The following is a 12,701-nucleotide window of genomic DNA, read 5'->3' on the forward strand; positions in this document are numbered from 1 at the left end:
GCCATCCACTGATTGAGCAGTGCCATCCACTGATTGAGCAGTGCCATCCACTGATTGAGCAGTGCCATCCACTGATTGAGCAGTGCCATCCACTGATTGAGCAGTGCCATCCACTGATTGAGCAGTGCCATCCACTGATTGAGCAGTGCCATCCACTGATTGAGCAGTGCCATCCACTGATTGAGCAGTGCCATCCACTGATTGAGCAGTGCCATCCACTGATTGAGCAGTGCCATCCACTGATTGAGCAGTGCCATCCACTGATTGAGCAGTGCCATCCACTGATCCTCCCCTCGGAGCAGTGCCATCGACTGGAGAAGATCGTCTTATACGCCGGAAAATACGGTACATGCGACAGTAAATCCAGCTTGTTGGGGGGAAAAGTCTGTATTGGTCTGTTTTTGGTTTTAGCCAGTCACTAGAGAAGGACGAATGCTTGTTATGTCTTCAGCTCCTCAGACTTCCTCTTGGCCATGGACTTTTTTTTTCCTTCAATGCAGATGTACCAGATTGTCTCAAAAGCATTGTAAATATGCTGAGCGGATCTTTCAGATTCAGACACTTTGTAGTCGTTATCTGATATGGTTAATAGAAAATTAAAAAAAAGTTAACAAAATTTTCTTATTACTAACCTATCCTCAGGATAAGCCATCAATAGGTGACTGTGGGGGTCCGACTCCCCGGCACCCCACTCATCAGCTGTTTGAGGAGGCCTTGGCACTCCAGTGAGCGTTGCAGCCTCCCCAAAGCTTACCAAGAAAACTGTCCATTGGATAGCGGCTGTGCTTGTTATTGCGACTAACCCCCATTCACTTGAATGAGACTGCATTGCGCTTAGGCCATGTGAATGACGCCGCAGGCCTAGGAAGAGGCCACAGTGCTCACTAAAGCACCACAGCCACCTCAAAAAGCTGATCGGCAGGAGTCAGACCCTCGCCAATTGGATATTTATGGCCAGTCCATAGGATAGGCCATCAATATGAACTTCTTGGAAAAAACCCTTTAAGGTTTCTTAGAGGCAACTGTTCTGTTACTATATCCCTTTACACACCTATACCATGTACAAACGAAAGCATATCAAGAGTGCGCTAGTTGCCAGCAGCCTTTTTCCAAAAATCCCAGAAATGACGTACATGTAGGAAAGTGAAGGCTAATAGCAGGATGGTGATGGGAAGTCATGGGTACATCTATTTGTCTAAAGGTGGGTCTACATGATACAATTTGGGAAATATGTTCCCTGATCTGTCAGATCCATGTTCTGGAAGCTGTACAGTAACATTTAAAGCCCATGTGGCTCCATACTGCAGTCTGCTACAGTATGATTCAATTATTATTCAGCATATTAATTCAGTAGTGGAGAATGGCTCCGTCATGCTGCATCCAATAGAGCCAGCCTCAATCATTCTGTTTGATTTTTCAAATGCCTCCATATGCCTTCTGTACATCCATAGGAATCAAAGGATTCATAAGAACCTTATAGAAGTCCATGCCTGCTGTGTTAAACCTCTGGAGGCTATACTGAAGCCTTATACAGCCTGTTAACAAAAATTGGAAAGTTTCTGCTGTTTGATCCATACCCTACATGTGCGGCTCTGGCTGATGTGGCTTAAATACTCCCCCAGAGCAGTGCAGGAGCTGCGTCCGCCAAATTAACTGCAGGGGTCTGGCAGTGACTGATGCCCGGACACGTGCTGTATGCGCTGGCATCGGTGAAAACACAGATGCCGGAGCATCAACCCTAGATGTGCTGTGGTCAGCACTGACCGCGGCATGTGCAATGTCAATGCAGGGAGGGAGCACCTGATGCCTTCCCTAGGCACCGTGGCTCCCACCCTTTTTAGCCTGTGAGATCCAGCCCCCTGGATCTCACAGGCAGGAAGCTGTATTACACACTGTATTACAATGCTTCTGCATTGTAAAGGGGATCAGCTCCCCAAAAGTTGAAGTTCCATAGTGGGACAAAAAAAATAAAGTGGGGGAAAACAATTCTTAGTTTCACTTTTTTTTTCATGTAAAATAAAAAGCGTTATTTTCCCAAAATAAAAAATAGGGGGGAAAAAGAAAAGTAGACATTAGATATCGCCACGTCCGTATCGACCGGCTCTATAAAAATATCACATGATCCACCCCGTCAGTTGAACGCCGTAAAAAGAAGTGCCAAAAAAGCAATTTTCTGGACACCTTGCCTCACAGAAAGTGTAATACAAACTGATCAAAAAGTCTCATGTACCCCGAAATGTTACTAATGAAAAATGTCACCTCACCCCGCTAAAAATTAGCCCCCACCCCCCATATAAGACATTCGTTCAAAAAATGAAAACCAATGGCGCCCGTAAACCAATCCATCAAAATCTGCGCTGCAAAAGCCTTATTGCGCTCCTTCTGTTCTGAATCCTGTCATATGCCCCTACAGCATTTTTTCCACTACATATGGGGTGTTGACGTATTCAGGAGAAAATGGGTAACAAATTATGGGGTGCTTTTTTCTCCTGTTACCCTTTGTGAAAATGAAAAATTTGGGGCTTAGGCTGAGTTCACACCAGCGTTCAGACTTTCCGTTCTCCTGCTCCGTTATAGGAGCAGGAGAACGGAAAGGACGGATTGGGCACATAACTGAGGCGAGCGGAGCCTACGGACCCTATAGACTATAATGGGGTTTGTTAGGTTTACGCTCAGAAGATGATTTTGGAGCGTAAACCTAACGGACCCCATTATAGTCTATGGCGTCCGTAGGCTCCGCTCGCCTCAGTTATGTGCCCAATCCGTCCTTTCCGTTCTCCTGCTCCTATAACTGAGCAGGAGAACGGAAAGGCTGAACGAGGCCTAAAGCAACATTTTATTGGATGAAAGAAAACTTTTCATTTTCACAGCCAAGTGTTTCCAAATTCTGTAAAACGTTAGTGGGTGTAGTTTCCAAAATGGGGTCACTTTTTGAGGGTTTCCACTGTAGGGGTACCTCAGGGTTTCTTCAAATGCAAAATGGTGCCTAAAAACCATTCTAGCAAAATCTGCCTCCAAAATCCATATGGCTCTGCTTTCATTCTGACCACTGGCATATGCCCATATGGGGTATTTCTGTAAACTGCAGAATCGAGTAATGCATATTTAGGTTTATTTTGCTGTTAACCCTTGCTGTGTTAATTAACATAAAAAAAATCAACCAAAAAAATGAAATTTTGAACACCTCAAGGGTTAAGTTTGTAACAGTTTTGAATAATTTGAGGGTTTTCTAAAATGGGATCATTTAAGGGTGGTTTCCATTACGTAAGCCCCTCAATCACTTTAACTGAATTGGTGCTTAAAAAAATGGTTTTGGAAATTTTGGTGAACATTTTGGAAATATTGCTTCTAAAATTCAAAGCTCTCTAACGTCCTAAAAAAATAAAATGACATTTATAAAATGGTGCCAACATAAAGCAGACATATGGGGAATGTTGATTCATGGCTATTTCATGAGGTATCCCTATCTGTCTTAAAAGTAGAGAAATTCAAATGTAGAAAATTGTGAATTTTTCCAAATTTTTGGTAAGTTTTGTGATTTTATAAATAAAGATGAAGTATATCGACTCAAATTTATCAGTATCATGAAGTACAGTGTGTCACGGGAAAACATTCTCAGAATGGCTTGGATAAATAAAAGCGTTCCAAAGTTATTACCACATAAAGTGACGCATGTCAGATTTGCAAAAATCGGCCTGGGATTTAAGACAAAAAGTGGCTCGGTAGTGAAAGGGTTAACCTTGAACAGCAAAGTTCTGGAGAGATCTATAATCATCCCCTTGGCCATGTGGTGTGTGTTGGCATTGTTTCTAGGAACCATCGGAATAACTAACCTACTGACATGCAGTGAAGAACGGCAGCTAGTGCGTTTTTAACATTGTGTCCTTCAGCATTGGACTACATCAACTGCATATTGTACCGTTCAGTAGCCTATTCTTAGTTTTTGCTTTCATTTTTTATTTTTTTATACTTTATATTTTTTTCTTGTATCTCCTTTTAGGCCCTTCTCAAAGTGCTCCTGGTCCTCAGTATCCAAACTACCCTCAGGGACAAGGACAACAGTATGTGCAATACAGACCTTCACAGCCAGGACCTCCTCAGCCACAACAGCAGAGACCTTATGGATATGATCAGGTAAAACTTTTTTTTTTTTTTTTTTTTTTTCCAAGTTATGGTAGGGCTCACTTCCGTTTGTATTATATTCCCCGAAAATATCAACCCCTCTGATCGCTGTCGCACGTCTAGAGCAGTTTTTTTAATGTATGGCCCCAGTTCCATATTTCACTGTCACTAATGTCTGTGAAGGTTCTCATTTATCCAGGTCATGGTATACCGTATCTGTAAAGAATAAATCAATGCAACTGGACTTACTGTAGATTTCTTGAAAACGTTTCACTCGTTGGAAGAAAGAGCTTTCTCAATTCTGAGTGACTGTACAAGAATTATCTGGAAACGCATATGTAACTGAATCAACATCTGGCAATTATACCCAGCATGGGGTCAAAGGTGTTGATTCCATTATCCTAATTGGAGTCAGTAGGTGATAATGACCTCCCAGAAAAAGGTGTCAAGACAGCATTGTATGTGGCAGACAATAGATGTCTAACCTCCCCGCCTCTATTCAAGCTTGGCTTCTCCATTTTTACGTAGATGGCCTCCTTCACACCTCGTTTGTACCAATCTGCACCTTATCCAAAACACGTACTTGACTGTCTTCAAAGGTGTAACCTGTTCCTTTTAGATGTAAGTACACTGCTGAATCTTGACCAGATGTTTTAGCTCTTCTTTGCTGAGCCATACGCTGATGTAAACACAAGATGGCCAACATTGTGTACGCAGTCCAGTGCAATGAGGAATGCTCAGAACTGTATATCGGCGAAACAAAACAACAACTACATCAGCGTATGGCTCAGCATTGAAGAGCCAAAACCTCTGGTCAAGATTCAGCCGTGTACTTGCATCTAAAAGAAACGGGTCACACCTAAGGAGGCCGATTGGTACAAACGACTTGTGAAGGAGGCCATCTACGTAAAAATGGAAAAGCCAAGCTTTAATAGAGGCGGGGGGTTTAGACATCTATTGTCTGCCACATACAATGCTGTCTTGATACCTTTTTCTGGGAGGTCATTATCACCTACTGACTCCAATTAGGATAATGGAATCAACACCTTTGGCCCCATGCTGGGTATAATGACCTCTGGACCCCATGCTGGGTATAATTACTAGATGTTGATTCAGTTGCATATTTATTCCCAGAGAATTCTTGTACAGTCACTCAGAATTGAGAAAGCTCGTTGGAAGAATGAGTGAAAGGTTTTCAAGAAATCTACAGTAAGTCTAGTGCACTTATGTTCACCTGTACTCAGCTGGTGGCACTCATGGCAATTAAAAATGTAAAAGTCTTCCCATCCCTGCATGTCGTAAGATTAGTCCTGATTAATTTATATAATCTTATTTCTTGGCATGAACATATTCTGCAGCGCTGTATAGATGTGGTCATCAGTACCCTCAATGGCGATCACATATTGGGGCTAGTTTTACAGAAGGCCAGTTAATGTGTCCTTTTTAGACTTGGGCTACATGCATTCCTGAAAAAACGGACATGTGATGTACATTTTTTATTTTGTTTTATTTTTTTTTTTAACTGCCATCACACGTGTTTTAAAACCAATGGTAGTCTATGGGGTTATTCACACAGCAGTTTTCTGACAGCTAGTGTCAAATCTTGTCCGTTTTTCATTGACCGACTGCCCCTATACAATTGAATCGGTGCATTTTTAACATCCGTTTCTCAGAAACTGCATCTGTGAAAAAGGTTAGTTAAAAAACGTCAGTTTATCCGTTTTTAACTGAATGTTTGTTTTCACTTGTCATGTGCATGTAGCCGTACACTCCTGTTGGAGGCATCCGTACAACACCCAGCGAGTGAAGGAAGCGCGTCCTTTTCTAATTAATGGGACCCGTGGACACTACTCACTGGGTGTAGCACAGTTGTCTTGTCCACTGTACCACACAGCACACAGTTGCTTCAGCCATTTGTAAGCGTGGATGGGAGAATTTGCATAGAAGGAACATATCAGTAGCTCAAGTGGGGATTTTGACGTTGATATTCTACTGACTGCACAGGCATTAAGGGGGACATTAACTGGTGTAAAGTAGAACTGGCTTAGTTGCCCAGCAACCAGATTCCACCTTTCATTTTCCAATGGAGCTGTGAAAAAGGAAAGGTGGAATCTGATTGGTTGCTGTGGGCAACTAAGCCAGTTCTACTTTACACCAGTTTGATAAATCTCCCTCTAAATGGTTGGTCGGTGGTGCTCCAGCCGCTGAGAACCCCACCAGTTCACAAACTGGGAGGAGGCAGCCCTGTTCTTAAGAGAAGTGTGATAAATCTGAGATCAGACGACATACTGCATGGGCTTAAATATTTCCTTATGAGCCATGGGCCCCTTTCGCATGGTCAGTATTTGTAAGCCAAAAAAACTGAAACTCCGCAATACAACCACTGAAGCAGTCTGTACCTCTTCTGTTATTTCGAATTTACTCCAGGTTTTGGTTTGCAAAATGTTCACCAGACTGAAATGGAGAGTGCTGCACCCATCCTGGTGATCGGTGTTTGTCTGATCACAGACTCTCTAATCATGTGCTTATTATCTTTCCTTTTTGTTAAATCAAAAACGAACCACTTTAGATTTTGTGTAATAAATTTTCTGTCTTTTTTAGGCGCAGTATGCAAACTATCAGCAGTAAAGAACGTGTGGATTCCTGTAGCCAGTCAGTGTAGCTGTTGTGGTGTTTGCTCTGGACTGTGGACATCTTTCCTTTTGAAAAGATTTAACCTTCTCTATCTTTTACATTTGGGAAAATTATGTGAATTGATGGCTGCTTCTCCATTTTGCAATCCAAATGGGTTAATCATTGAAGACTGCGGTAATTGAGATGTCGGTTTCACATAATGTACTCTAGGTGGGGATGTTGCATCATACAATCCAGGATATTCTTGTAACGCATAGGCAACATATCTGTGAAGCCATCGGTGACAGATGGGAGATTTTATAAATAACTGACGTGATCGGTTTTCCTTTAAGTTACCGCTGAATACATATACATCCTAAAAAAGGGGAACAACATTTCGGGACCTTTTTTAGCTTTTGGATACCCCATGAAGATAAGAATGTGTCGTGCCAGGAATGTTAATATTAGAATTTTAAATGTGGAGAAGCAATGGTTAATGCCTCACGATCTTTATTTTTTATTTTTTTAAATTGTGTCCGATAGAAATATTCATAATACACATCATGTTTTTCCTTTAAAAGGGAATGTCCAAGAGTAGGCAACTTGATTTAAATTTTAAAAAAAAGTCACCTGTACAGCTCCCCCACCTTTCCAGCGCAACTAGTCCTGCAGCAGTGACGTCACATATCCTTCAGGCGACCACTACAGCCAGTCACTGGCCATTACATGCGAGTGTCCCTGCTGAGGCCAGTGGTTCTCTGCATTGGTCATGTTAAAGATGTACATGACATTCACTGCAGGACTGGCAGGGACCACCAGAGCACCATCTGGATGGAAAGGGTAAGTATTATAGATTTGGAGGTCATCTTAGCTACATTATTATAATTTTTTTTTTTTTATCAATCCCAGACAACAACTTTAAGTTGCAAAATAAAATAAGTTAGGTTGTTTAAGAATATTGCAATTGGGGTTGCAAGAGAACAATGTTACTCTGGCAGCGATCGCATCAGCATGATGGGTCTCTTAGGCCAGGGCTACACAGCGACACCTGTCGCGGCCAGGATCGCTGAGCAGCGGTGATCCCATAGAAATGAATGAGATGGCTGCAGCAGTCGCTGTTGGTTTACTTGTGACTGCTGTGGCGATCCCATTCATTTCTGAAAGATCGCCGCTGCTCAGCGATTCTTGCCGCGACTGGTATCGCGCGACCAGTGTAGCTCTAGCCTGATATTTTGACCAGCACACAAGTGTATTTAAAGAGAACCCACTGATCTCAGTTGCACCCCTGCACTAAAATTAAGCAGTTTAGAGAACTGACCTTTGAAAGTGCAGAGTGATTGCCCTGAGAGAGGAGTCCGAGCAAGTGCTTGATGTGCAGGCTACACCCACTTCAATGAGTGTTGTGTTTTTTTTTTTTTGTTTCCTATATGCAAAAGGAAGAAAAACTGTCAGCGTGCATACAAGCACTTGATTGGACTCCGTCTTAGTGAGCACTGCACGGTTTCGCAAGTCAATTCGGTAAAATTGCTTAATATTATCACAGGAGTGACCGACCGCTGAAATCAGCAGGTCTGTCGCTATACTATGCTGCCCTGTGGTCGCTGACAAGTTCTATTAAAGCAGTAAAGAGCACACTCTGCAATGAAAATATTCTCGTTCGAGTACTAGACAACTCCTATGCAATACACATCGAAAGATCTGTTAAAAGTTATGAGCATTTTTTTTTTTTTTGGGGGAAAAAATTCTGAAGATAGTGTTTTTTACAGAGCAATATTTTCCTCTTCTAAAACTTAATAAAACACACAACACAATGGATTTTTTTTTTTTGTATGGGTAGTATTTTATTTTATTTTTTTACATCTTTTTCTTTGAAAGGGGGGAGTTGGGGGGGTCCTGTGCCAAAAGTATAACGGTGTACATGCTATTTAAATGTACTTTACAAGAATAAATTATTTGTGACTTAAATTTTTATTTTGTTGTATGTGTACAGAATACATTTGGATACGTTTTTATCTCAAAATGTGAGGACATTTCTGTATTTATGGGATTCTTTCATAGAGCAAATGGCAGTGGCTAAAGTCAGATATTTCATATACTGTATTTTTGGACTATAAGGGCTCATGCTGGCTGGGCCCTTACTGCAGACCACAAATTGCGGTCTGCAATGCACAGGCACCGACCGTGGGGCAGCTGCATGCGGATCGCAGACCTATTCACTTATATGGGGTCCAAGATCTGCATCCAACGGTCCGCACTGCATGCACTACTTTTTTGCGGTGCAGAGAACTCTGTAGTGCTTCTGTGAGGTACCGATCCGTGCTTCCGCACCGTATCTCCGGGTTTGCCGACCCATTCAAGTGAATGGGTCCGCATGCGGAGTGCACGCGGCTGGTGTCCCGTGTGTTGCGGACCACGGTAACAGCCGTGTATGAGCCCTAAGACACACTTTAGCACGGGAAAAAAAAAAATGCCTGCCTCTTTGTCTGCAGCCAGGGTGGTCCAGCAGTGCTTCTAAAAAGGTAACCTTTTGGGGGCAGTTTTTTTAATTATTGCAATGTACTTATTTTGAGCAAATTTTTTTATTTTATTTTTAATTGGTCTTTATTAAAAAGAACATCCCTTTTTTTTTTTTTTTTTTTTTTTCAGTATAGCTTTAAGATGCTCTAGAAGCACCCTTCGGATTTTCTGTCATCTGGGGAGCAGACAGACTCCTTATCTCTGCTCTCTGACATTATAAACACTCATAGCTCAGTTCTTATCTTACTGATAAGAATTTGGCTTAAAGGGCTTCTGTCACCCCACTAAACTGATATATTTTTTTTTGTGTACTTATAATCCCTATCCTGCGATATTGCTATACCTTATGTTAATAATTTTCGTTCAGTAGATTTTGCAAAAAACTTTTATTATATGCTAATTACCATTCTACCAGCAAGTAGGGCGTCTACTTGCGGGTAGCAGCCGCAGAAAACCGCACCCTCCTCCTGTTGATTGACAGGGCCAGCCGTGATCTCCTCCTCCGGCTGGCCATGTCAGCATTTCAAAAATCGAGCGCCTGTGTTGATTCGGCGCAGGCGCTCTGAGATAAGCAGGCTCGCCTCCTCAGCACTCCCTCAGTGCGCCTGCGCCGATGATGTCTTCTCTTTCGGTGATGTCATTGGCACAGGCGCACTGAGGGAGTGCTGAGGAGGCAAGCCTCCTTCTCTCGGAGCCCCTGCACCGAATCAACACAGATGCGCGGTTTTTTGAAATGCTGACAGGGCCAGCCGGAGGAGAGATCGCGGCTGACCCTGTCAATCAACAGGAGGAGGGGGCTTTTTTTGCGGCTGCTACCAGCAAGTAGACGCCCTACTTGCTGGTAGAAAGGTAATTGGCATATCATAAAAGTATGTTTTTTGCTAAATCTACTGAACGAAAATTATTAACATAAGGTATAGCAATATCGCAGGATAGGGATTATAAGTACACACAAAAAAAAATAAGTTTAGTGGGGTGACAGAAGCCCTTTAAATAAGTGTTTGATCTCTTAGAAATTTAGAGGTAAGGGTTATTAGATGACCGGCACAAAGTAAAAGTAGGATGCACACCGCTAGAAAAACTGTTAACCTTTTGTGACAGAATGACTCAGTATTTTTAATAAAGGCCAATTGTAAATATTATTTTAGCCTGAAATGAGTAAAAATGCAATCCTAAACAAAAATTGCCTCTAAAGGTGTACATAGCCTTTAATGATCTGGCAAAACGCTTATACAGAGTTCTGCTGGATGAATGAGAGAGCCATGCATCTGCGTATTTCTCTCTCTCCTGCCCGGCACTGATCGCTGTAATCAGTTCAGGTAGGAGAAGAGGCTGAACAATCGTTCAGTACATGGAGGGGACTGTTACAAACACAGGTCTCCAAGATGGAGCTGAAGGACCTTTTGATGTCATGAGTGGGAGGGGCCAAACCAGGAAGACGGTACAGTGCTTGTAAGTGTAAAGAAATGTTATTTTTTTTTATTTTTTTATTAAAGATAAGTGTGTGAGAGCTGTGTATGTGTATGTAGATATAGATATATTATATATAGATATGTCAAGTGTATAGCAGAGTGGTGTTTGTCAGGTGTGCATACAGCAGGCTGTGCGTGTATAATATGTGTACTGCAGAGCTGTGTGTCTTTGTAGAATGCCATTATCATAGAGTAAGAAAATTAAATAAAATCTAGCAAAATAAGTATGGCAGGACACTACAGAGCAATGATGAGACATATCTACTTGGATAGGTACATTTAATGAGGTGACTTCATTTATTTTTTATTTATTTTTTTAAAAACATTTTTTCACTTGATTTCTCTTGTAACTGGGGCTGACATAGTAGCCCCAGTTACAGGAGAAATACACCCCCCAGAGAGGCTGTACAACCTCAGTGCAGGGCTGATCGAGGTCTGTAAAAGACCTCACACAGCTCCTGCACACTCCGATCACATGACCGCCGGGCCGGAACAGGAAGCGCATAGCACTGTGTATGCAGCGATCCAGAAGGCAGGGACACCTGGGCATTGACCCTGCCTTCTCTCTGGGTTGCCCTGTTGTCACTGACAGTGGGCAACCCGATCAGCAGCTGCATGATTAGCGTGCAGCTGCAGTTTCTGAATGGACGTTCTGGAATGTCCATTCAGAAATAGAGAACCACCTCACGGATGTTTATAGTCTATTGGCGGACGGGAGGTGGTTAAAAAAATAAAGTATGTATGTATTCTGATAAAGAGACAAGTGGATGCAACTAGCCCAATTGGGAATCAGCAAACCTAGTGTATAAAATTGAAAAAAAACAGGCACCACTCCAAAAAGTTAAAATGAAAAAAGAATTTTCACCCATACAGGCAATGCGATGTTTCGGCTCAATGTTGGAGCCTTCCTCAAGCAATGTGTTCAGACCAAGTGCTCAATATATATATATATATATATAGCGAACTCAATCACTGTGACAATTTACAATCAATTATAACCAATCATAAAAATCATCGTAAAAAATAAACTGTGACATGTAAAAAATATATTGTTACATCACAATTATAAAAGTGATTACTGTGCATACAAATCGTGTGTGTGTGTGTGTGTGTGTGTGTATATGTATATATATGTATGTATGTACATATACACATGGCCCACACCAGTATTTGGTCAGCCACCAATTGTGCAAGTTCTCCCACTTAAAAAGATGAGGCCTGTCATTTTCATTATAGGTATACCTCAACTATGAGAAACCTAATGAGAGAAAAAAAAATAATCCAGAAAATCATTGTCTGATTTATATATTTGGTCAATAACAAAAGTTAATCTCAATGCTTTGTAATATACCGTTTGTTGGCAATGAGACAGGTCAAACATTTTCTGTAAGTCCTCACTAGGTTTTCACACACTGTTGCTGGTATTTTGGCCCATTCCTCTATGCAGATCTCCTCTAGAGCAGTGATGTTTTGGGGCTGTCACTGGGCAACACTGACTTTCAACTCCCTTCAAAGGTTTTCTATGGGGTTGAGAGCTGGAGACTGTCAAAAAAAACTGTCAAAAAAAAACGGTGCTTTACAGCTATTTTTTTTTGGGCGAATTTTCCTTTTTAATCTTTTTTTTTTTTTTTTCCCCAGTAACAAATGAAGGGTTAACAGCCAAACAAAACTTAATATTTATATATTTTGGAGGCGTGGTGATCTCCATGCAGTCATGCACACCTGACCAGTTAGTCTGCCCTGGAGGCTGGTTTTAAAGTCGGTATAAAACGGAGTCAGCTTATATAGCGCCTACCAGTAGCCATTTGGCTCCAGGAGAAGTATATAGTGGGCTCAGCATGCATGTTGGTACTTGCATCCCTGGATCCGATGGAAGCTGTGATGGCACTGGATGGGGTTAAAAGCAGAGTGTGCCTGGCGTGCATGCTGTACCTGCGCTCCCTGGACTTTCTGTGGCTGTCGTGGCCCATAACAGGT

At 42.0% G+C, this 12,701-nt stretch overlaps 1 protein-coding gene across 3 annotated transcripts in view; it reads left to right on the forward strand.

The window, feature by feature from the left end:
• Nucleotides 1-7,225, forward strand: part of SS18 (SS18 subunit of BAF chromatin remodeling complex) — a 52,755-nt gene extending 45,530 nt beyond the window's left edge. For all 3 annotated transcript variants that reach the window (XM_044293059.1, XM_044293061.1, XM_044293060.1), the window contains 2 exons: nucleotides 4,001-4,134; nucleotides 6,724-7,225. In XM_044293059.1, the coding sequence (XP_044148994.1) occupies nucleotides 4,001-4,134; nucleotides 6,724-6,750 (161 nt within the window). In that variant the 3' untranslated portion in view covers nucleotides 6,751-7,225. The remainder of the gene's footprint in view (nucleotides 1-4,000; nucleotides 4,135-6,723) is intronic.
• The last annotated feature ends 5,476 nt before the right edge of the window (nucleotides 7,226-12,701 follow it).

Source organism: Bufo gargarizans, chromosome 5 (assembly GCF_014858855.1).
Source record: "Bufo gargarizans isolate SCDJY-AF-19 chromosome 5, ASM1485885v1, whole genome shotgun sequence".
Lineage (NCBI taxonomy): Eukaryota > Metazoa > Chordata > Amphibia > Anura > Bufonidae > Bufo > Bufo gargarizans.